This window comes from Aspergillus fumigatus, chromosome 3, assembly GCF_000002655.1.
Source record: "Aspergillus fumigatus Af293 chromosome 3, whole genome shotgun sequence".
Classification (NCBI taxonomy): Eukaryota; Fungi; Ascomycota; class Eurotiomycetes; order Eurotiales; family Aspergillaceae; genus Aspergillus; species Aspergillus fumigatus.
Genome location: NC_007196.1, coordinates 207968 through 231237, shown reverse-complemented (window position 1 = coordinate 231237; position 23270 = coordinate 207968). Strand labels below are relative to the sequence as shown.

The following is a 23270-nucleotide window of genomic DNA, read 5'->3' as shown; positions in this document are numbered from 1 at the left end:
GAAGCACCATATCTCCTCTTAGCAGGAGTTGCACAGATTGCTCTACAAACATCTACATTATGGCCCCCCCGCCGGTTGCTATCAACGAGAGAGCCATCGTCGACAATCCACAGAAACTCTCCAAGAGGAAATGGCTTAGTTACATCTGGGATACGCTGGACAAATCCCCTGAAGAGCGCAAGCTGCTGTTCAAGCTGGACACGGCAATATTAACTTTTGCCTCCCTTGGTAGTACATCAACCGTGAATCTTGTAGCCAAGCTGACAGTGATGCAAGGGTATTTCATCAAGTACCTCGATCAGGTCAACATTAATAATGCGTTTGTCTCCGGGATGTACGTCTGCCTTGCCGACATTGATATCGATCCACTGACAGGGTACAGGAAAGAGGACCTCAGCCTCTACGGCAACCAGCTCAATTACATGCAGACCTGCTGGACGGTGGGCTACGTCATTGGCGAGATACCAAGCAACCTGCTCCTGACGCGCATCCGGCCGCGGTATTGGATTCCGGCGATGGAGGTATCCGCAGATTTCTTCTAGTCCTGGAATGCCAGATGCTAACGGTGGCAGCTGCTATGGACAATTCTGACGTTCGCAATGGCGCGCTGCAATACCCCGACTCAATTCTATGTGCTGCGCTTTTTCATCGGTATGTGATGTCCCGTGGTTGGCAGGGGGAGGGTAGTAACAGCCACAGGCCTCGCCGAAAGCACATTCTACCCCGGCATGCAGTACATCATCGGCTCATGGTACCGCAAGGATGAGCTGGCGAAGCGGTCATGCATTTTCCATACGAGTGGTGGGATCGCCAGTATGTTTTCTGGGTACTTGATGGCGGGCGTATATCATCTTGGAGGCAGGGGTGGGTTCAAGGGGTGGCAGTGGTAGGTTGCTATTGCAACCGATCTTGCGGAGCCAAAGCTAAAGATTTAGGTTGTTTATCATCGACGGTGTTATATCGCTTCCCGTTGCGCTGAGCGGGTTCTTCATTCTGCCTGATGTGCCGGAGATTTCGAACCCGTGGTACCTGACCAAGGAGGTAGGTTGAGTTGCTGTTGCAGGAGCTGAACCTTGCTGATGTGTGCAGGATATCGCCTTGTCGCAGAAACGGATGCAGCTTGAAGGACGGAAGAATAGAGAGCCGCTGACGAGCAAGAAGTTGAAGAGGATATTCTCGTCGTGGCATATCTATCTGCTGACTCTGTTGTATATGTACGTTTATATTCGCTGAGTTCGAATGGTGCTGACATGCCCAGATGTTTCAACAATGGTGCTGCAGGGTCGCAGCCTATATTTCAACAGTGAGTGTTATAATATATCAGTTATCCCCCCCCCCTTCATTGTATACATGCTGACCAAACAGATACCTCAAACACTCAACCAACCCCAAGTACTCCGTCGGCCAGATCAACGCCTACCCGACTACCACTGGAGCAGTTCAAGTAGTGACCACTCTGATCTATGCTTGTAAGCATTTTCTTCTCCATTTTTGATCCCTACTGACAAGATAGGGACATCGGACTCCATTCTCGGCGGCAAACGCTGGCCACCCATCATCTTCGGCGCGGTAAGCACCGCTCACCCACTCCAACTCCCCTCAGTCTAACGATTCAGATCATCAACATTATCTCCTACACCTCCCTGGCTATCTGGGATATCAACACCGGGTGGAAATGGACCTGCTACATCATTGCTGGAGCAGGGTACGGCCTAAGCGGGCTTCTAATGGCGTATGTATTCCCCTTCTCAGTAGGCGTATCGCAAACTGAAGACAACAGATGGGCACATGAGATCTGCGCCGAGGATAACGAGGAACGGGCATTGGTGGTGGGTAGCATGAATGAAATGGCGTATGTCTTTCAGGCGTGGTTGCCGCAGATTGTTTGGCGGCAGGTTGAGGCACCGGAGTACAGGAAGGGGTTTGTTACGGTGACAGTTTTGTCTGGGATTCTTATCCTAGCGACGTTTGTGACGGTTGGGTTGGAGAAGAGGGAGAGGTAAGTTGCTGTTGGCTTAGGATGAGGAGTAATTGTGCTAATACATTTTAGGGCTCAGAAGTTATCTGGGGCTACAGAGGGAGACAGTGAGGACAGTTTAGCAGGGGTAGATTCAGAGGGAGATGCGGGAAAGGTGTAGCGGGTGTGCGCACGGCATCTGGAGCACATTGGAGTCGGGCAAGTATATAGCGTGAACGATGGGCGTCACTGTTGTCTAATATTGATGCTGAAGTTACACTTTTATAGATGCCGGTAGATGCAGAGAGCGGATAGCCCTCCGGCTTTTCCAGCGCATTAGGACGTCCTCCGTGAGTTTGATATCAGGTTCACCCGAAATATCCATCAACCTTGTGTATAGAACTCGCAGAAGCGTGTCGGTGGAGGCAGTTTCTCCAACTCGCAGGTCTTGCTGAGGGTCAGCGATTGAATTGTCAGAGAGAGGGCAGTGTTGGACGCTGTGATGGTGAGCGAGGAGATGATGATAGAGCAGAAACCATTGTGGACAGAGATTTCAGTGGCCTTATAGAGGCTGGAGCCTGGTGCATGGGGTACTCTGGGTCTTTTTAGGGCCGCCTGTCTTGTTGTATGCTCCTGAGGCTCTCGCAGATAAGCTAGAGGCTATAGAGGGTCCAGATAGCGGCTGAAAAGTGACAGCCTGGCAAGGCGTTCATCACTGACTCGACTAATTCAACTGACACACCTGTTACAACCGATCTTTGGCGTCCCAACCCCAATTAGCTCTCCGTCTTTTCTCAGCCTCCCTCAACTGCAGACGGGGCACACTACCCAGTCCACTGACTGATACTGATAGGCCAAGGTGGTCCGTTGCTGCATCCAATCACTTGATCGCTGCGTTGTCAGTGACGGCATCTTTGTCGATCACCGTGACACTCGCCACCTCCCCGCTCCCATCATCCTCGACAATGACTGATAACTGCCTCTGCTGCTTTTATCAAGCTCTCAAACACTTACGTCTCCTTGCGTCGAATTCGTCATTGACGTGGTGTCACGAAGTGTGCACTGATTGCGTGTAAAACCTGGCCGTTGTTGGAAAGAGGACATGATCAAGAATGAAGTCGGGTAGAAACGCAAGACCACGATCGAGCGATGCAAGGACGGACGAGGAAGCCTTCGCCGTCAAATCAACGAAGTGCAGATATATCCCGTCGCGATCATAGTGACCAGGGCGGCACACCACCATACAAGCCTGGATGATGATGGTGGCTGTTATGCGATCATCATTTGACGTCACATCCCATGTAGATTGTGTATATAGCTATTGCAGAATCTGTTCAAATCACGATAATGAAGTTCTCATTCTTGCCTATCACCAAGTCAACGAAAACAAGCATATCCAATCAAGCTCTCTACCTCTTTTAGTAAGAAAACAATATGCCTCTCTTCCACCGCAATTCAGTATCCAGCTCCTCCTCGGCTCGTAGCATCGAGGAGCCCAACCAACGCAGCCACGGGCTATTCGGTGGTCGTAACTCCCATTCCAGCCGCTCCCCTCGCCGTTCCTCGGGTAGCTACTCGAGCGGACACACCCAACGTCGCAGTTTGCTCGGCCGACACCATGAAGACCCGTCTATCGCAGCAGCCAAGGAGCAGGTCTTCCGCGCCGAGTCGGCAGAGAAAGCGGCCGATCACGCTCTGAGGGAGTCCCGGATGGCGGTGCGCGAAGCCCGAGACCATGTGAAACGACTGGAGCACGAGGCAGCGGAAGAGTAAGCTCTGCTTTTGGCTTGTGTATATCCGAACGCGAGAGCACTGATTGGCGTAATAGGGCGCGACTGGCCAAGCATAAGCAGCATCAGGCCAAGTCCATCTCCAAGAGAGCTAAGCCTCTCGGACGTAAGTCTGGACTCTTGACCGGTTATCCGTGTCAATTGCCGCTAACGATGATAGGCCATGTTTGACTAAACCTGGTCATCTACTATGGGAGGAGATCGTGGTCATCTCATTCTGTCCAAGCAATGTACTCGACCATACTTGTTTCATAATTTGTATTTCTTGTAGCATAATGTATAACGACTCATGATTCGTCCTGCCCTATTCCACTTGCCCACTTGCAAAAACACCGGTAGATTCAAGAATTAAAATACTTGAGATAATCAAACTTCCCCAGAGGCACCCCCTTACTTCTCAAGATGGCATACGCAATGTTCAAATGAAAGAAAAAATTCGGCAGCCCAAAGCGATTGACGTACGACTCGCCGGTAAAAGTCGACTCATACGAGCCCAACTTGACTGAGAACTCCGTGTGCTCGCGGCCCTCGAAGAGCTTCGGATCAACGGCCTTGATCACGTCGATGGTGCGGTTGATGCGATCGTAGAACTCCTCAAAGGTTTTCTCGTTGTCTTCCATCGGCACGATGTCGGTGCCGGAGAGGCGGGCGACGGAGTTCTTGGATGTGTTGCTGACGCATTGCACCTGGAAGCTCAACGGGAGCATGTCTGGGTAGAGACGGGCCTCGGCGAACTCGGAGAGGGGGATGTTGTTTTCTTTGGCGTATTCTTCGGCCTTTTTGAGCATGAAAGTCAGGGTGTCCAGGCCCTTGAGGTAGGTGGGGACGGTGTAGGTGTAGATCGAGGAGGTCATTTTGACTGCGTCTTGAGTGGAAGACCTTCAGAAGTAAGAATTGAGTCTGTGATCTCTGTTCCTGTTGTTCTTTCTTTCGCTATCGAGATGCTGGGCTTCCGGCTCATTTATACTTCTTCCGACTGCCCCGCAAACGGATCATCAGAGCCCCGCCGTCGATACGGGTCGAATGTTCTCAATCCATCCGAATGACAAAGCAATGGAATCTCCAGTGCAACCTAAAATCATGATTTGTCATGCAATTTGCCAGATGTAGAAATGCGTAGAGGTCTCAACGCTCGTATTCCTACCAAACAGGACCTACACGTGTATTGGTAAGCTGGATCCGCGAAATGGACACGTTGAAGAAAGGCGGGCCCGTGCTAGCCAAGTAGACTGTGTGACCGTGTCGAGCTGTACAGCTTCATATTGAATGCATGTATTATAGTCATGCCTGTCTGAAACGTTATTATGACATTGTGAGTATCAGACATGCTTTATTTGCGACATTGAATCTGCTGACCATGTTGGGTAGCAAGATTCCAGTACGTCAAGAGCCCCTGACCATCAAGGATCAGCCCGACATGCAAAGATGCTAGCGGCCGCTGACCATATAGCTTACGGCCGTTCATATTCTCTGATGCCCCTGTAGAAAGTTCATAAATCATGGTACTTCTAGCCTGTATAGCCCCAAGACCAAGACATATTTTGCCAACCAGAGATGGCAGAGTCACTACTCCGTGCTGAGTAGGTTGATGATCGCCCAATACTGAATGCTTGGCTAGGGCATAACAGATTAATGTGGTTCAAACCTCTCAGCCATCAGGTGCCTCGGACAAACAGTCCTGGCGACCATTCCAGCATAGCAGGAATGATAGTGCATATTCTCCTTGACAAGCCCCTCCTACGACATCAGGGAGGCCGACGGTTGCGGCCCTCTCCACGGAACCCTCGTAAGCCAGGCCACATCCGAGTCAGTCATAGTACTACACGCGATCTATGGTTATACGGAATAGCGCTCACGTAGTTGCCTGAGGCCGCGAGTCTCTTGTGCTGGAACTCTGATATAGGGTGAATGATATCACATGACGCTGTCATCAATATGTCACCATTCTACGTCACTTTGAATCGCATATCCCAGGAAGAGAGGACTGAGAATGTCCCCTGTCGTTCGTTCTCTTCTCTCTTCTCAATATTCTCACCTGCTCGTTCGCCATCGCACGCCCAATCAGCCAGGTGATAACCCAACGAAACTTATATCGCAAAGACCGTCCCCCACAATCACCATGCAGTCCAGATTCAAGGAAAGACTCTCCTACCAAGGCAACCCACAAGAGCTTGAGACGTTCATGAAGCGAAAGCTCGAGCGCAGCACCAGCGTTCAGGAATCCCCTAAGCCCGAGGACCCCGAGAAGCAGACTCGCCAGGAACGAACTGCTCTCCACGACGCAGCAGAGTTCGGATATCCCAACTTTGCTCTCACATTCATCGAGCAAGGCAATGATATCAACGCTGTCGATGCAAAAGGACGCGCGCCCCTCCACGTTGCGGTGCAAGCAGGACAGGAAGAGGTGGCCCACCTCCTCATCAAGAAGGGTGCAGATGTGAACGTCCACGACAACGATGGACTCACCCCCCTACATTTCGCTGTCGTGCTGCGCTCGGTGGCTTTGGCTCGCCTGCTGGTGCAGGCTGGAGCACACCCACGCGCTGAGAATGCGCATGGACATACCCCGTTCCTCTTTGCTTACTTGTTTGAGGAAGATGAGATTCTCGAGTGTTTCGCCGAGACGAGCCGTCCGAAAGCTGAAGCAGTGCCCTCGAGCACGCTTCGTGGATATCTGGTCAACATGCGATCTTGGGCCAAGATGAGATCTATGCTGTGATGAGAGAATATGAGGAGCTGCTGTGGTCGTTTAGAGGAATGTTCCGACCAGTTTTAACATGTGTTAACCTTGGAGTTACTGTATGGTTTTTGCTTGAGGATTTGGAGAGAAGATATCTTGTTGCTTCTTAAGGCGAATCGATACCCGTGATTCTGTCTGTTATCTTTGTGAATGTCTGGCTCGGTTGCCCTCTGTGACGGATTTCATGGTTTTGGAGCTTGCTTGATTGCTTGAGACATGGCTCATTTGTGTTGTGATACCCTTACAAGAGCTGATTGAATCCGACCTATGTCAGATTATTCTGTTGTCTTGATTATGAAAATGGCTTACACCAATACCCACAATTTTACAGAATTTTGCAGACAAATTGCAATCTTCATGGCTTTACGGGTTTCATTATTACAAACAAGTAACCTCGGAAAGGCGATAGTAGGGATACGGCGTATAGACTTAATGAGCATGCAATACGGCCTCCAGGATCACTAGTTCATTCTGGAGGAAGCCGGGATGGTCATGCAGGAGATTCTCTATCGGGGAAATTAGCTGCTGTTTCATCTGCGCAAGCTTTTCTTCGCCAGGAAACCAAACGTTGCCCAGCATCTCGGCAAGGTCGTTGCTCCGGTCGGATGAACTCTTGTCGTCGAAGGAATACGAAGTACTGAGAGGATGGAGGGAAGTCATTCCGAATCCGATATCGGCCAATATCTTCATGGCAGAGTGAAGCAGCAGGCCCTGATGGGCTGGTCCGATGCTCTTGCTGCTCAATGGAGTACAGACGGCGTTCACTAATTTCTGGACTTCATTATATGGTGCGCCTTGGACCAGAATGACCCGTGCATTCGAGGAGGACTTGTCCACCACGCGGACGACTTCTAGCAAGACGCCGCGGAGATCGTCAACAGAGTCGAGAACCAGGGCTGCAATGACACAATCAAACTGGGCATCTGCGTATGGGAGATTGTTGCACAGGGGAGCCAAAGTCTCCACCGACTTGTTTGCTGTTGATGCCTTGTCAAGGAAGTCTGCGAGGGTCAGCATGTGGCATTCATGGCAGAATGCGTTTGTGGCTCACCTTCCAATCCACCCCCGATATCCAGTATCCTTTGATGGCCCTCCAGCATAGAGGACAGCTTCATCCTCTCGTCATCTGTCAAGAATAGGTGGCCCTGCAGCCGTCTCCAAGCTGGCTCGTTGCGCATTGACTTTCCGGGCAGGCCCTCAGGCCATGGATACGGTCCCAGCAACGGCTGTGGCTCCAGCTTCCGCCCGACGATCAAATAATGAGTCTCGGTCCGTGTATGCTTGGGGTCCTTCGATACGTAGTCGAACATATTCTCAACCTCAACGGCAAAACCAGCTTCGCGCAGTAGATTCAGCCAGGCCGTCTGGGAGAAGTACAGCTCAGACACCGGCCTCTCCATCCACGTCGCCTTACACCTCATACAGTCCCAGACGAGATCATGTACGTCCGTTCCTCCCACAAGGCCCGAGGAGGGCGACACCCCAAGTACCAGGATCCCATCCGCCTTCAACCACTCGGCGAACCGATACACCATTTTATGAGTGTCGCTTGGGTGGATCTGAAAAAGCGAGTAGATTGCAAACACCGCGTCCATTTTGACCGGAGGAGTATAGGTTCGCATATCCGCCCTCGAAAATGTCCCTTTCACCTGGCTGGCTGCAATGCTCACCATATTCTCGGCCACGTCAATGCCGTAGACGGTGTGACCGGCGGATGCGAGCGCTGCTGCGACAGGTTTGCCGGTTCCGCAACCCACGTCGAGCACATGGCTGCTGCGTGGAAGCTTGCCCACCACATATTCGGTGACTTCGAGCAGCCCGGGACTATCTGCATAGGCGTCTTCATAACGCGTTCCAAGTTCGTTGAAGAGGATTGCAGCGTCGACTTCCATGGCTGGATTACGATTATGGGGTTCATAGTATGACCGCTATGACCGAGGGATATGTCGACGTTTAGTACTGGCAGTGTGTTGACGTGGCATCTGTAGGGGATGGCATACAGTGAGCTGGCAGTGCAACATACGAAAGATCAAAGGATCGATAATCCTAGTGTTGACTCTGCCAATGGCTGGGCGGCCTTGAAAGGGTCTCCTGCACGCTTATTCTTATACATAATTCATGTCCCACCCCACACATCTTGAATTGCTTATTCTTTTTTTTTTTTATGACCAGTCTTGATATATCAAGAAACACCTTGCATTTCACATGACAGCCCCACTTCCACAATCTGCAATGCCTCTGTTCAGAACATGAGTACAGTGACAGGTCATGCTTGCAGGCATCCTCTACACCCTATCGGTTACCGTCCTGGTGACCACGGCAACGTGTTCAAATGTGTTGGAAGGAAGCCTGTAATGGCCAGTGTTGACATGTGGCAGAGGCCTTGTGTTCCCCCGCCGTCAAGGAACCAACCGTGCCCTTCATTGAGGCTGTCACCGCGTTGCCCCAAAGACAACGCCAACGTCTTTGCCTCCTGTCAAGTACGAACGTCCACGTGACTGATCTTTTGTAGGCGAATACGTCTCAGAGGCCGGAGATGAGAGCACGTCATTGACCACAGGGGACATTTGCAGGGGACCGTCGAGGCTGGTAAAATCACATCATGACTTAGGATCTGAATGATGATCTCGGTTGGGAGTTCTGAGATGGATCCATATCTTGTATGTGTATGTTGAGTAAGATGGTAAAGGTGATGAGCCTCTTGAAGATGCACATAGCGGATTGCCAAGATGGACCGTCGATTGTCCCACTTTTAGTCCCTCAGGCCTACAGTCCGAATAGCATCACCGCCATGATGGTTGCGAATAAATACAGATGCATATCTCGTACCTCCATTGAGCTCCGAGAATTCATGAGCCAGTATCGGACCCCAGCTAGGCACTGAGATAGCACCAAGGGCAGGCTCGCGGTCGATACCCTGCCTGCCGTGGGTCTCGTCAACATCTTAGCTCACGAGTATACAACAGGAATCCTCCCATTTTATTATGGTCTCGCATCCGAGATGCGTCCAACGAAAGCAAACGACCTCACAGCCCGTTGTTGGGACATAACGAACCATTGATGATCGTCGTGGGAGCGGCAAGAGAGTCACCTCAAACGAATTGTTTCACAAACAGGGGCAACAGATTTGATGGATGTATCAGATAAAATTAGACTAGAGCTGGACCTAGTGGGCAAGACTGTCTCTACCGTGGCATTGGAAGAGCCAAAAAGGCGGCCCCAAAGAGTCAAAAGAAGTCAAAGTGGCTCATTCGTTGGTGGCTGAGGAAGCTCGTATCCGCCCGATTCGGTTGCTGCCTGGATTACGTCAACGATCTTCTCAACAACTATGCTTATCGGAATACTTTCATCAATATTCCATCGGTATCATCTTCTGCAATCTGAGCAAAAGACTTTGCTTTGATCCTAGTATACGCTCAATGGATATGCACGTGCCAGCGAGGTCCGGGGGTTTGTCCTGGTCTCCCGACCTGAAGGCTTCAAATACGACCGAGCTGCAACATCGGCAAAAGTTCCAATCGGAGGAACAAGCAAAGATCATGACTAATCAGAGACAGAAACGGCCGCATACCAAGTCCCGCTGGGGTTGCTACAACTGCCGAGCACGGAGGGTAAAGGTGCGTTTGATCCACTGTGTCGGGAACGACGTTGACGACGACGACTGCAGTGTCAAGAAACCAAGCCGGCATGCGAGAACTGCATGTACCGAGACCTGGAATGTGTCTATCCATCCAAAGTCCGGGAATGGGTTGGTGCAGGGAAGCAGACGGCGTCGCGAGGAGATGCTTTGGTAGCATCATCGCCGAGTGGCAAGCCGGTCCCACGGTCACAAGGACTTGCTGTCAGTCCGTTCAGTCGCGATGATTTGCGATTCTTCCATCATTTTCTCATCGCTGCGCGTCCGCATCTGCCTTTTGGAAGTGAGGAGACATGGGCGACTGAGGTTCCCAGATATGCACATGAGGTGATCTATCTTTTCCGATATCCCATGGGCTATAGCTGATGCTTCCCCCGTAGTATCCCCATCTGATGCACGCGATCCTCGCGCTAGGAGCTACGCACTACTCCCTCGTCTCGCCTAATGGATCAGAATACTCCTCCACGGCGCTTGTCCACCGAGGCAAGGCACTGAAAGAGTTATCGGCGGCGATAGGAAAAGGCCCAGAATGCACAACAACCGACATGGACGTCATCCTAGCCACCTGCTATGCGCTTGTGTTCCAGGCGTACCACATGCACGATGGCCTCGTCGACTTTGCAGTCATGGTCCGCGGCTGCGGAGTCATCACTAACTGCATCGTGGACAAATACCAAACAAGCCAGCTATTCCACTTGCAGACAGAGGAGGAGGCGGCCGAGGTGGCCTTGTCACTTGCCGACGAACCCGTCAGCAGTCCTCTCCTAGTCGACAGCCTTCTCGCGGCAATCGACAGGTTACAACCACTTTTTCAAAGCGCCATACATCACCGCTTCTTCCGGGCGCTACGGGAGACACTTGCCGGCCTCGCAATCTCCCAGCGGGCAGCGTTTGTCAGGCTCACCCGGATCTATGCCGTGTGGTACAAAGCCGACAATCGAGAGTTTCTCACGTTCATCGCGCCTGCGAACCACGTTTCGCGCGCGTTGTTCATGTATTTCCTTGTCATCGAGCTCGTTATGCTGCCGGTTTATATTAGGCTGCGCGAGTTAAGTGGCACTACATTGATAACAACAGATCTAACCGTACGTCAGTGGGCGGATGCCATCTACCGCGAGCTGCCATCGTCGATACGGGAGTTGGTGGAGTTACCGATGGAAATCATAGCTGCAGACGAGAATACTGCGAGAAGCACTCGCGGTACGCGGTCTGACAGTGTCTTCCCCAATCTGCATGCTCAGTTCTTTGACATGGAGACGGCAGCGTGGTTAGGGTGCGCAAAGCCTGGAGGAGTTGGAGTATTAGAATGAATTTGGCAAGGCAATAGTATAAGAGCACACATGCATGTCATCTAGTCACAGCGTTGTAAGACAATAGCACAATAATCAAGTGACATTCAGAGACAGCATTGCATTAAAAGCTTGCATTTAACCCCAGCAAGGACATCTGCAATTCCCTATCCGGTCAGAGTTCAGTCCCCTTCTTCAAGCGAGCGATTGCTCCCCGGTGTTTCCTCGTCCAGCCGACTTGCGCAGAGAATAGACCTGCTCCTCCCCCTCCGGCGCAGACATCGCCAACCACCGCGCCGGATGAAACCAACCGAGCACCAACAGGGCAACCAGCATGGGAACCGCCTCCAGCACATACAACGGCCATTCATGTGTAAACGTGTACGAGTCAATGCCGAACGCAAATTCAAACACCCGATAGATAGAGCGGAGCTATCCCGTCAGCAGCTGCCTTCATCCCCAAAAAGGTTTTCAAACCCCAGACTCACCATTATAAAGAACCCAGCAAGGTAAACCCCCTTCAGGACCATCCGAACCCCATGCGGCAACTGGTGACCTTCGGCCATTACCCTCCATTGAAACCAAGCCACAATCACCAGGTACGTCGCAAACGTCACAACCTGCAAAACCAACCCCCCAATCAACACTCCAATCCCCACGTCCTTGGTCGACCCCTCCCAGTCCTCCGACGACGCAATCCCACTCCCCGACCCCTGCGTCAGCACCGCCAGGATATCCAACGTCACGAACATCCACGGCAGCCGTCTACCCGACCCCCCACACAGAAACGCCGCGGGGGGTTGTTTTGCACCCGAGTCGGAGCTGGTCTCCAACTTCCCCAGAAGCATGTAGAGACTCGCGCAGACGAACACCGGGGCGATGACGATGATGGTGCTGGAGACGGCGTACAGGGCGATATCCGCTGGTTTCCGGACGCTGGCGCAGCGGACTGCGTAGCCTGCTACTTCGAGGGCGGCGCCAATCACCATCGGGATGAAGTAGTTGGCTCGAGGGGTGTGGGCTTTGCGGGGGTATACGAGGGTCATGTAGGACTGGTAGATGAGAGGGATGATGTAGAGGATGGTGAAGAGGATGGAGGCCCCGAGGGAGGGATTGTAGAAGTAGATGGTGTCATCGTTGTCTGAGGCCATGGTGTGTTGAGTCGATGACTGAGAAGAGAGGCCCAAGAAAAAGCTGGATATTGACGATTTGTAGGAGCTTGCACTGAGTGTTGATGTTTCTCCAAGATGGCCGTCAAGGGCAAATGGACAACTGGATAGGGAGCTATATAGTCGACCCCGGGCACATTTTCCCTGAACAACCGCCATAGGAAACGCTGCTGCCTTGAAGCCCTCAATTCAATGATTCAGCACCCGTACTCGCACTCGCATTCAGTCTCATCCATTTCCATCCAGATGGTTCCGCTCCATGGGCGCTGGATTGATGCTGGGCCAGCAGCAAATACGAGAGATGCGAGAAACGGTAAAATAACAGCCAAGATTGGCCTAGTCGTATTGACTAGGAAGCAATGATTGGCCATTACGAAATAAGCTCGCCAGCTATCCTCAAGTCGAGTTTTCAGTATCTCTTGGCATCCCGTCAGGGTTCTTCCTATTTTTACCTCCTTTTGGACAGGTCCACTGAGAAACAGACGGACAGCATCTAATGATCTGGGCTGGGGTGCTAGGCAGTAGGATTTCTTGCTTTATCGAGCGTACGGCCTGTTGATTAGTGGTTGTTGGAACCGAGACGTGGCCAGGCATTGAGATCCTGCCAAGCCTCACGCAGTCCGCCGGGATGGTAAACATGGAAACCACTGGGGGAGAATAGAATCAACAAGGTATTGACAATGATGGGGAGCCATCTACAGAGTGCACCGAGGTATCGTGGCTGAGACAAAGCAAAACAGAGGGCCTACAGGTCCTACTGCATCTGGTACAAAGCAATTAAGTATTATGTAACTTTCTATAAACACATGGTCAGTGGTCATTCCCTCGTTGAACTCCGGACATCAAGCCACAGCGGAAAGACCCAGCGAGGTAGTCATGACACATCTATATATGCAAAATGTCGTATCTATTCAGGAAGTATGTATATGCAAAATATGCCAGTAACAAGGAAATCAGATCGTGAAGGAGCGAAGGTAGTGCCTGTGCCCTTAGGGCTTGGCGAGCTGTTCCCTGCGGAAGAAGAGAAGGAACCCAGCACTGCAATGGATTAGCCATGTTCAATATCGATAGATAGAGGTGCAAAATAAAAACTTACCAGATGAGCAGCTGGAAGATCAAGGCGATCCAGAACCACGCGTTCGCCACGGCACTCGCACCATAGGTGGGATCGGGGGAGATAGGGCCCGGGCCGACGTTGTTGGGGGCAAAGGCTCGGGCGCAGATGGTGGCGATGGATCCCAGCACTTGGCACACAATGAGGGTGAAGCACATGTGCATGCGGGTCAGGGTCTGCAGCAGGATCATACCGAAACCCAGGCCCTGGATTGCGTCGAGAACGCCCAGCCACAGCCAGATGCTGCGAGACGCCAGGGCGCCACCCGTGAGCCCGCCGGCGACCCAGGGCATGTAGTACCCGATGCCCGAGACACCCCACCAGATCTGGGCCCAGCGGGGGGCACCGAGACCGCAGGCGAACACGGGCAAGATCCAGCTGTGTTTCTTGGAGAGGTGGCTGAGGACGAAGAGGAAGCCGGCCCAGACGAAACCGAAGAAGACAATGCAGAGAATGACGATCTGCCATGTTTTTGCGTGGGCCGAACTCCAGAGGACTGTAACAGGGGGTTAGGATCTTCATTCACGTGGACCGATGAAGGTGACTTACAATTCCAGTTGCGGCCGTAAGGAGCACTGAGGAAGAAGTTTTGGATAATGACGACGGCAAAGTTCCAGATGACGATCTTGCGGCGGAACACCGACCGATAGAAGGACGGAACCTTACCAGGACTCTGGCGGTAGTAGTTGGGCAGGCCAAAGAACATGAGCAGACCGACACACCACAGGAACACGGTAATCGGAACACAGATGGCGGTCATCTTCCAGGTGTTGGCGATGTTGGTCTCGGCGGTCAAGAGGCCCTGGCTCGAGGCCTTGGTGAGCGTCGAACCCCAGTACCACAGCGCAATGACATAAGCCTGCTGCGTGCCCTGGATAACGCAAGCACGGAAGACCCATTCTTTGACCGGCGCGCCGCTTTCATCACCAAAGTTGAGGGCGAAGAAAATCGACCCGCTGGAGGAAGCGGTCGCGTAGAAGCCACTGGCGACGTTCTGGATCCATCCCCGGGAGAACTCATTGTGGTCGAAATGGGCGAGGCCAATGAGAAGGAACGCCAGACCGTAGAAGAACCAGGGGACGGAGAGACAGACGATGGACTTGAAGTAACGGAAGACAAACCACCACAGGATCGAGGTAATCAGGTATGTGGTGGCGATTCCATACAGCTTCTCCGCAGTTTGACCAACCTCGCCGGTCAGCAAGGTGATCTGGTACGAATTGGCGGCGATGATCTGGCCTAAGCCCAACAACAGGGAATAGACGGGCCAATCTCCAATGCGCAGCTGCATCCACTTGCGCAGACCGGTCGGAGGGACATAGTCCTTGCCTAGGAGAAATTCGTCATCTTCCTGGGACTGCTCATCATCCGGGCTCATACGCGACGAGGCGTCATCCCCGTAGTAGGAATCCACAGGCGAAGGACCACGCTTACCACGGAAGACAGATGGAGCGGGCGAGTTCAGACGGCCCAGCTTGGCATCCCGGAACTTGTCGAACCATTCTTTTTCACTCTTGACGAGGAACTCTTCAATGCAGAGCTGTGTCTCGGAGTTGGCCGCGTTCAGGTTCTCCAGACTATTTTCGAACAGGCGAGCGTATTCACCGTGGCTGTCGGTAAAGAAAGGATCAACCTTTTGCAGCTTGAAGTCCTTCTTGTCACCAACGACGGAATCGACGGACAGCACCGAGGCACTGCTCAGACGATTGCCAGGTTCCAGGAATGGCCGGGTGGGGGGAGCAAGACCCATATCAGAATGAACGGACGGGCTTGAGGGGAACTGGGAGGAGCGGGTAAGTTCTCTCGGGGTGGCACGTCCACTTTGGGACTGGGGGTTGTTCTGGAGTCGTCGACCTTCCTCAGCCTGCTCGGGTGTGAGGGTATATTCCTCGTCGCCATAGTACTGATCAATGAAGTCCTCGTCACTCTCCTCCTCGATATCGGAAACATCTCCGCCGTCTCTGCGATCGGGCAGAGCGAGGTCCTGCTGTCCCTGTCCACGCCGACCAGGACGGTTAATATGACCAGGGCCGGAACGGACACCAAGCGACAGTTTTCGGCTCAATCCCGGCGCAGGCTTCTCAGTCATCTCCCGACCAGCGTTGTTGTTGCTGTAGGAAATGATGGTGTCGCGCTGCTGTGGCCCAATTTCTGACAATTGCCTCAGGTTCACGTAGCTAGCTTCGCGAGAGTGCGTGCCAACCGGGGTCTGGGTTCCACTACCGGGGAAAGTTGGGCTCATCGTACCCAGTCCCCGAGGGGTCATGGGGCCGGTAGGAGTCACGGGACGATTGTTGGACTTGGAGGCCTCCTTGTTGTGGATTCGGATGGATGTAGATTGCAGGATCTCAAGATCCTCAATCCATTGGGCGACCGGGAACCGCTGCTTAGCCGAACGAGCACGCATCTTAGCACGGACCTCGGGCTTCGAGTTCAAAGCACCCTCAATCGCCAGCTTGAACTGATGGAGCAGATGGGCGGTGGTCATTGACTCGACATTATACCACCAACCAGGCATCTGACCGAGACCACCGACGCGAGCACCGATACCGAGAGCACCCTTACGGCCGAATTCGACGGCGACCAGACCGAACGGTTCGTCACGGGAGGGAATGAGGGCGAATTCAGCACCGGAGAAGATGTAGGGGGGCAGAGCAGTGAACTGAGGACGAGAGAAGACACGGCCGGGATAGACCTTCATCATACGGTCCAGCTTCAGGGCAGCGAACTTGCCGTACAGGTCGATGACAGGGCCGACACAGATCAGCTGAACATTAGGACGAGCCTCAAGAACAGCAGGCATGACATCCGCAATCAGATCTACACCCTTCTGCATGGACCACCGACCAACGAACACGAGGAGATCAGCGTCCGGGTTCTGCTCCAGGCCAGCCCATTCTTGAGCCTGGCGCTTGAGCTCAGCACGACCGGCTTCGAATTCCTGATCGACAGGTGGGTCCTCACTCTTGGCGAGGGCCTTTTCCTTGTTCCACTCGCCAACGTCGGAAGGATCAGGGTTGGGCAGGTTGCCGACCTTCTTCAGGCCCCAGAAGATGGGATACCGAGCATACGAACGTTTACCGTACTTCTTCGACACACCGACAGCACCGAATCCTTGCTGGTGGACACGCAAATAACTGGCACCGGCATGCAGCAGATTGAAAACCTCACCGAACTGAACGTAGCGGCGGGTGATTTCCTTATCCAGGTTGAAGACGGAGCAAACCTCTTCCTTTTCCTTTTCTGTCCGCATGGGCCAGAGACCCTGGAACTCGGCGTTGTGCAGAGACAGACAGGCGGGGATCGTTTGCGGCAGGAGATAGAGGGGTGCGAGGGATCCGTGGTAATCGTTGATATGGTAGAGGTCAATGGGGAACCGCTTGATAGTCTGAGCAATGCACTGATTCCACGCCGAATAGTAAATAGCACTGTCGAGGTCATCCATACGCGGTGGGTAGGGCTCTGACTTGGACTGTTGACGGAAAACCGGCGCATCCAGCAGGACGTAGGTGATATTCTGCAGGATGTGGTACTGCACCTGGACCTCATACGGTTTGCCCAGAATGGTGACGATCATGGGTTCCGCGGGCCGGTCAACAGGGTAGTCCACTCCACCGACGCAGGGAACGACCCAAATGAGATCCTGGTGGCCGAGGGTCTTGCCCATCAGTTGAGCCATGACACCGAGACCACCGATTTTGATCTTGATGGCCCAGTCCTCGATATCGTATTCCATCGTGGCAATGAGGACCATGCGGCGTTTGGAACCGCCCGAAGCGGCTGTGAGATCCGTCGCGCTCTGGAGGAAACCGGACTTGTTGGCCAGGCGCATCAGGGGGTTCATTGCCTCACCCTCGCCATTACGGGCACGCTTCAGCTTCCGCCGAAGGGCCAGGGGAATGAGCGTCCGCTTTTCGCTGACACCGACCTGGTTGAACTTGACCTGGTAGAAGGATTTCATGAACACGTAGACGCACACCGCACCTGTGAGCAAGGGCACAATCCAGAAGAGAATGTACATGGCCATCTGCGTACTTTGATCACCGGTGGGTTCTAACGTATACCGCATGGTCCCGTCGTTGATCGAGATGATCCACGCGAGGTGAGGTGACGGCGGAAGGTCCGTGATATTGATCATGGTCGCCGACAGAGACGACGGGGGCATCCGGTCCAAAACGTGGTCACCGTCGATGTCGCCCAGCACCCAACTCTGGTCCGGCCTGCCATCGGGGTTCATGCCCCAGACGTTGATCTGAGCTTGTGCAGGCCACTCGTAGGTGAAGTGGTACTTCCAATGCCCAGTGGTGGTGTCCAGCTTGAGCTTGTTGGGGAGACCGCCATCGTAGCCAAACTGGTTGAAAGGACCGTTGAAATGGATATGAGGGAATCGACGGGGCACTTGGTGGGGCCAGCCCACATCACCTTCTTGGTAGTAGTCGCTGCTACCGGTCAAGCCGCTCCAGTATTCCACGCGGACGTGTTTGCCTTCCCACCGCTGTTCTTTGGTGCCTTGCCACGGCAGCTCTTCGATGGTGTCGTTACCGCCATGGTACTTGGTCCAGCTCGACCAGGTGGTTCCCCAGTTGGTCGAGTAGCGGTATTTATCCGCGCCTGCAGCGTGGTGCTGGATGAACAGAGTCCCGTTCTCATACTCATGGAGCAAACTAGTCGAGTAGTTGGCTCTGGTGAAGACCATCGGATTATCGACCTGGCCAATGCGGAAAAGGAAGTGATCGGTGGAGTTGGTGGAGGCGTTGCCACTGCTAGTCTTGGGTTCCTTCACAGTGATCTGGTGGATACCGTTGTAGACATTCGTCAAAGTAGCCTGCCACTTCCACATGCTAGGAATCTGAGCAGTCCACGAGGTGTTGAAGTTGGTAATACGCTCGCAATGTACAGAGCCAGCGTCGATGGATGGGACTTTGAGTGACTCGGTGGAGGAGGTCAGGGAAATCGACTTGGTGACCCCATCGCAATCCATCTCCTCGGAGAAATGCAGCTCAATGGGCACATTCTCGGAAGCATCAGGCGCAACCGTGGAAGCAATGGGAACGTCGTGGCCCGGGCTGAATTTGGTGATCATCGGGCGAGGCTTCCGATGTAACTTCTTTGGCACGTAGGCCCGGAACTCAAATGCTTTGAGGGTCAGATTGCCATAGCAGCCAGCAGGCAATGTCGCATTTCCAAAGGTCCGTTTGGTTGGGCCGGCGGTCAAGGTGAACTCATCCCAGGGGTAAAACAAGTTCTTGACGACGGTGTCGGCAGGGTAGGGAGCAATCAAAGCATCGGTCTCGCTGTTGCAATCGAACTTGTAATCCACCGTATGGTTATCATTCTGGTAGACCATCCAAACAGGCGAATTCAGGTCATCGGATCCGAAATCCTGCACTTCCAGGTTGGCTTCGCGACTGACAGACCACATTCCGGTCTCGGTCTCGGTTCCGTTAGAACCCGGGTACTGCACGGGAAAGGTCGACTTGGACAAGTTGTTGAGGGTGTAACCGTCATTAAGAACGGGAAATTGCTCACGCAACTGATACATGTGCTTGAGGATGTTGCGCACTGGGTGAGAAGGGTCCCGATGATCATAGGCGACTGTATCATCGTGGCAACCTTCCCGGCCAGCTTGAATCGGCCATTTGTAGTACTGCGAGGAGTTCAGACTGAAGCAGCCATGGTCTCTCCAGGCAGTTGCAGGCGACATGGCCTGACGACCGTAAATATAATTAGTAGCAGTGGCATCCAGCACATAGAAGGCCTGCTCCTCACCCCAGAGCAAAAGAGGGATGCCGGGAAGGAGCAGTGTTGTGATATAACTACCCAACAATTGCCGTTCCACGCCCCATTGCACAGTTGGCCACCGGAAGACATCCTGGTTGGTCGCACCGTACATGTGCCGGGGGTCGAACTTGCCTGTGTTCGCATTAACGAGGTCGTTCGACCGGAGCATTTGCCGCCACATGTCGACCCAATCCAGAGGGACATCGTAACCGGCGGCGAGATTGCCGTCCATACCCAGGAAACGGGTCAAGGTGCGGTAAACGGAATAGTGGAACGCAGCACTATCAAGGGCTTCATGGCCCGCCTCCCGCAGGAAATACTGGGCGCTGGACTCATTCGTCATCTTGGGACCCTGGGAAGGGTCCGGAAGCCACTGGTTCTGCTGTCTGCCCCGTCCGAGGTAGATGGAACCGAAGTAATCACCACCGGTAATTTCTCCCGAGATGAAGAAGTTGTTCTTGCCCACGGCACGGGCACACTCCCGGTATGCCATGGACATTTCGCCGAGAGCATCAACCGTCGCCTGGGTGGCTTTATCGTACCGGAAACCATCAATATCCAGGGAGGCGATGATTATGCAAGAGTGACGGATCAGTCGCTCTCGCACGCTCGGGATCCATTCTCGCAGACGATCCTGCACGGACGCGAACTTGGCCAACTGACGCTGCCAATCGGGGAACACACCGAACGCTTCAATGTCACCGTACTGGTCGAAATCGCTGTTGTAGCAGCCCACCAGCTGATCGGCCTGCTCGGAGGGAAGCGGAAGACCGTCCTCATACCAAAAACGGGGGTAATCGCAGGTTGAGTTATAGTCGTTGCCAATGTCAAAATCCACGTAGCGACGATCGGTCTTCCAGAGGGCCTTGTGCTCCTTGACCGAGAAGGGGGTGGTGGTGTTGAGATAGCCTTCGAAGCCAATGAGATCACCCATGCTTGTATTTGCGTCAGTCCGCACGCAGAGAATGGGGTTTGGGGAGACTTACGTGGCAATAGTATTGTCGAATATCACATACATCCCGCGCTTGTGGATCTCCGTGATCGCGTTGCGCCAGGTGTCGATGTTACCAAAATGCTGATCCAAAAGCGTTGTATCCAATGTCGAGTAACCGTCTGCGCCCCAGGGCTGGTTCATAAGGATCGTTCCGGCCAGATAAATGCCCTGTCGGAGTCAGCATCTCATTGCGGCCACAGATCAGTCAGGTCAGGAAAACCTACTTTGATCCCCATGCCCTGTAAGTAGTCCAAAGTAGCGACCAACCCGGCGACATCACCACCGTGACGCATCTGGTTGGAGCTGATATCATGCTCGAACTGCGTCCCGTTGATATTATCATTCTCCGGGTCACCGTTCACGAATCGATCCAAAAACAGGGTGTAAAATGGAAACCGCCAGTTTTCCGGGGAGGGAAAGTATTTGCCCTTATGGTCCGGCCATTCTCCCCAGTACTCCACGGGGCTTTTGGCCTCTTTATTCTCGTTGAGGTTGTACCCGACCAGGCTCTCGTCATACGGCCAGCATGATGTGGTTGTCGCAAACCAGGCCAGCAACGCCCCGGTCCATCCCCACTTCATCGTGGGTAGTGGATTTCTGTTCGCTGCTTCTGAGCAATGCGGTGGATAAGAATATGTGGGAGTCGACCCATGCACTGAAGGAAGGGGGTATCACAATATGAATATCGTTATGTGCGTAATATGCCTTTTTTTTTCCCTTGAGCGACTTTCAGTCCTGATTATGTCGAATTTCCTCTGCGATTTTCTCTTCGTTTGTTTTTTCCGTTTCGAATCGTAGATGTTCGATGAGCTGCGTGTTTTATACCGATAACGAGCGATCGACAAATGCGATAACGGCGGGTTGAGAAAATATAGGGAAATTGCACAACCGACGAAACGAAAGGCTGGAGGGGAAACGAGTGAGTATTCCTCTCCCAAATAAAAAAGAAGCTGAAACGACAGAAACGACAGACAACGAGAGACAGGAAGAGGATGCGGACGAGGAGAGGAGAAGGGTGTTGAGGAGGGCTGGGGATAGGCTTGGAATAAGAGAGGAAACGAGGAGGATCAAGTTTCTAAAAAAGAAAAGAGATCAAACAAATAATCGGGGTTTCAATGGGGAAATAATAATAATACTCAAACAAGACCGACAAGACAAGACAAGACCGACAGACTGGCACACTGACCAAGCGAAATTGCTGTCAATAGACTATTAATATCATGACGAGCTAAGATGGTGATGGGATTAGTGCAGTAGTAGTATCTCGTCGTTCTGCTCTGCTCCTACACGATCCTCTCTCCTACTATTATGATGCAGATCCTCCCAGAGGTTACGACTTTGTCTTTCCGGCGGACTGGATCTTTAGAGCCGTTATCAGGATGGAAGTCGATGTACAGAGTAGCAAAAAAGGATTCAAGATAGAAGAAGAGGAATATTATTTCAGCACCAAGTGATGATGGCTGTTGTATCTTAGTGGTAACTTAGGAGCTGCTCTACTCCCTATAAGATTTACATGGACGTCCTTTTTGCCTCTACAGCCTTTCATCTCTTGAGTTTTCAGCCTCGTTCGGTCCCTCTTTTCCCATTCCCACGTTTCTTCCTTTTTTTTTCCCCTCTACTTTCTTTTTTTACTACATGCGAACCTGTAGCGTTGAAGTAAGCGGCTCGAACCGTGTATCGGTCTAGCGACAAAGTTGAAAAAAAGTCGTGGACCATAAAAGCCACAAGGCAGAGCCCCAGGCGACAACCAATCCGACTGCTCGAAACTTGTGAACAGTATCTTACCGGAGCAGACAGTGGCTTCGAGCTGAATGCTCCCTCCCTCCCATGAAACAGAGTTGCCAAGAACAAAACCAAGCAGAAAAACAAATCTGGTGAGCTCGGCAGATATCAACCAATCCCAAAGGCCATTCCGTCTCGTAAAGCTTACTCTGTAATCAGCGTGAAAAAAAGCCCATCCACAGACCCTTCGACAAATTGTTCCATGGAACAGAGTGGAGTGTGCGGTGGAGCCCAACGGTGATTTCCTCGACTCTGGTCTGCGATTTGGGACTAGGGCTTCGCCTTGTGCCCAATGAGCTCAAGCCACTTATAAGGCTTTGAATCGCGGCTCAATACTGGATCGGGACGACAATACGGATACTATAAATACTTTTTTTTCAGCTAAGGTAGGGTACTAAATGGGTTCTAAATGGGTAGGTGAGCATGCTGGCTGTACTCCGTCTCCATTCCCTTTTCTGATGGGAAGAGTGATCGCTAAGTCTTCGGTAATGGCTCTTCCGGGCGATCCGTGTTGTGTAACTTTGTCCGCCAAGAACGAGAAATATTTTTATTTTAGCTGGGGGTTCTACTCTGTAGATACCCAGTCATTATTGATTGTATGCGGCAACGGTGGGTTTTTCCCTCAGTTCGTTGACGTTGATGGGTTGAGAGTTGAGACGGAGGGGATCGTTTCTCTACTATGTCCACTACCATGGATAAAAGAGGACCAAGGATTGAAACACATGTCTTACTGTAATGTCCCGGAAGGGAAAGAGGTCTTCCTATTGGTCTGGAGGGTACAAAGCTGCAATGACAGCGCACATATCTTGGGCAATGCATGTCCGCTTGTCTCATTATCATGTCAACAACGACGAATCGCGACGAGCGACAGGGTCGAACAGCGTGCTCGGGTTTCAATCAGGGGTATTCCTGATCAGGCAGTCCAATGAGAATGGTGAGAATAGGTCTGCCAAGGCTGTTATCTTGCTATGGTTGCATCCTTCGATATATCGGGCCAGACGTCCGAGCATCTGACTG

At 52.5% G+C, this 23270-nt stretch overlaps 8 protein-coding genes across 8 annotated transcripts; 4 read left to right on the top strand and 4 right to left on the bottom strand.

Moving 5' to 3' along the window:
- Positions 1-59: 59 nt before the first annotated feature.
- On the top strand, positions 60-2003 carry AFUA_3G00980 (putative MFS transporter Liz1/Seo1; the record flags this gene model as incomplete). The annotated part of the gene is made up of 9 exons (XM_743326.1): positions 60-228; positions 277-334; positions 383-521; positions 573-651; positions 700-886; positions 936-1041; positions 1090-1218; positions 1309-1469; positions 1514-2003. 9 exons carry the CDS (start codon positions 60-62, stop codon positions 2001-2003), a joined length of 1518 nt encoding a protein of 505 aa, XP_748419.1.
- A 1388-nt stretch (positions 2004-3391) lies between these two features.
- AFUA_3G00970 (uncharacterized protein) lies at positions 3392-3918 on the top strand (the record flags this gene model as incomplete). The annotated part of the gene is made up of 2 exons (XM_743325.1): positions 3392-3726; positions 3786-3918. The coding sequence occupies 2 exons, from the start codon at positions 3392-3394 to the stop codon at positions 3916-3918; spliced, it is 468 nt and encodes a 155-aa protein (XP_748418.1).
- Positions 3919-4088: 170 nt separating this feature from the next.
- Positions 4089-4601, bottom strand: AFUA_3G00960 (DUF1993 domain-containing protein; the record flags this gene model as incomplete). The annotated part of the gene is made up of 1 exon (XM_743324.1): positions 4089-4601. The coding sequence occupies one exon, from the start codon at positions 4599-4601 to the stop codon at positions 4089-4091; it is 513 nt and encodes a 170-aa protein (XP_748417.1).
- Positions 4602-5737: 1136 nt separating this feature from the next.
- On the top strand, positions 5738-6750 carry AFUA_3G00950 (ankyrin repeat domain-containing protein; the record flags this gene model as incomplete). Its single annotated transcript, XM_743323.2, has 1 exon — positions 5738-6750. The coding sequence occupies one exon, from the start codon at positions 5738-5740 to the stop codon at positions 6464-6466; it is 729 nt and encodes a 242-aa protein (XP_748416.1). The 3' UTR covers positions 6467-6750.
- A 130-nt stretch (positions 6751-6880) lies between these two features.
- Positions 6881-8431, bottom strand: AFUA_3G00940 (uncharacterized protein). The gene is made up of 2 exons (XM_743322.2): positions 7539-8431; positions 6881-7488 (listed from the first exon to the last, which is right to left on the bottom strand). The coding sequence occupies exons 1-2, from the start codon at positions 8377-8379 to the stop codon at positions 6917-6919; spliced, it is 1413 nt and encodes a 470-aa protein (XP_748415.1). The 5' UTR covers positions 8380-8431; the 3' UTR covers positions 6881-6916.
- Positions 8432-8503: 72 nt separating this feature from the next.
- AFUA_3G00930 (Zn(II)2Cys6 transcription factor) lies at positions 8504-11534 on the top strand. Its single transcript, XM_743321.2, has 3 exons — positions 8504-10104; positions 10155-10451; positions 10505-11534. Exons 1-3 carry the CDS (start codon positions 9907-9909, stop codon positions 11432-11434), a joined length of 1425 nt encoding a protein of 474 aa, XP_748414.1. The 5' UTR covers positions 8504-9906; the 3' UTR covers positions 11435-11534.
- A 74-nt stretch (positions 11535-11608) lies between these two features.
- AFUA_3G00920 (RTA1 domain-containing protein) lies at positions 11609-12741 on the bottom strand (the record flags this gene model as incomplete). The annotated part of the gene is made up of 2 exons (XM_743320.1): positions 11609-11845; positions 11902-12741. The coding sequence occupies 2 exons, from the start codon at positions 12739-12741 to the stop codon at positions 11609-11611; spliced, it is 1077 nt and encodes a 358-aa protein (XP_748413.1).
- Positions 12742-13231: 490 nt separating this feature from the next.
- On the bottom strand, positions 13232-22446 carry ags1 (alpha-1,3-glucan synthase Ags1). Its single transcript, XM_743319.2, has 6 exons — positions 21658-22446; positions 20696-21375; positions 20464-20639; positions 14246-20412; positions 13679-14192; positions 13232-13620 (listed from the first exon to the last, which is right to left on the bottom strand). Exons 2-6 carry the CDS (start codon positions 21050-21052, stop codon positions 13572-13574), a joined length of 7263 nt encoding a protein of 2420 aa, XP_748412.1. The 5' UTR covers positions 21053-21375; positions 21658-22446; the 3' UTR covers positions 13232-13571.
- Positions 22447-23270: the final 824 nt, after the last annotated feature.

Excerpts from the sequence above, each read along its gene's own strand:
- AFUA_3G00940 (XM_743322.2), bottom strand. The coding sequence starts at position 8,379 with ATGGAAGTCGACGCTGCAATCCTCTTCAACGAACTTGGAACGCGTTAT. Across the intron at positions 7,489-7,538 it reads TATCGGGGGTGGATTGGAAG|ACTTCCTTGACAAGGCATCA; the intron begins GTGAGCCACAAA and ends TGACCCTCGCAG.
- AFUA_3G00930 (XM_743321.2), top strand. The coding sequence starts at position 9,907 with ATGGATATGCACGTGCCAGCGAGGTCCGGGGGTTTGTCCTGGTCTCCC. Across the intron at positions 10,105-10,154 it reads GCCGAGCACGGAGGGTAAAG|TGTCAAGAAACCAAGCCGGC; the intron begins GTGCGTTTGATC and ends CGACGACTGCAG. Across the intron at positions 10,452-10,504 it reads TTCCCAGATATGCACATGAG|TATCCCCATCTGATGCACGC; the intron begins GTGATCTATCTT and ends CTTCCCCCGTAG.
- ags1 (XM_743319.2), bottom strand. The coding sequence starts at position 21,052 with ATGAAGTGGGGATGGACCGGGGCGTTGCTGGCCTGGTTTGCGACAACC. Across the intron at positions 20,640-20,695 it reads TACAGGGCATGGGGATCAAA|GGCATTTATCTGGCCGGAAC; the intron begins GTAGGTTTTCCT and ends TGACTCCGACAG. Across the intron at positions 14,193-14,245 it reads TTACGGCCGCAACTGGAATT|TCCTCTGGAGTTCGGCCCAC; the intron begins GTAAGTCACCTT and ends CCCCTGTTACAG.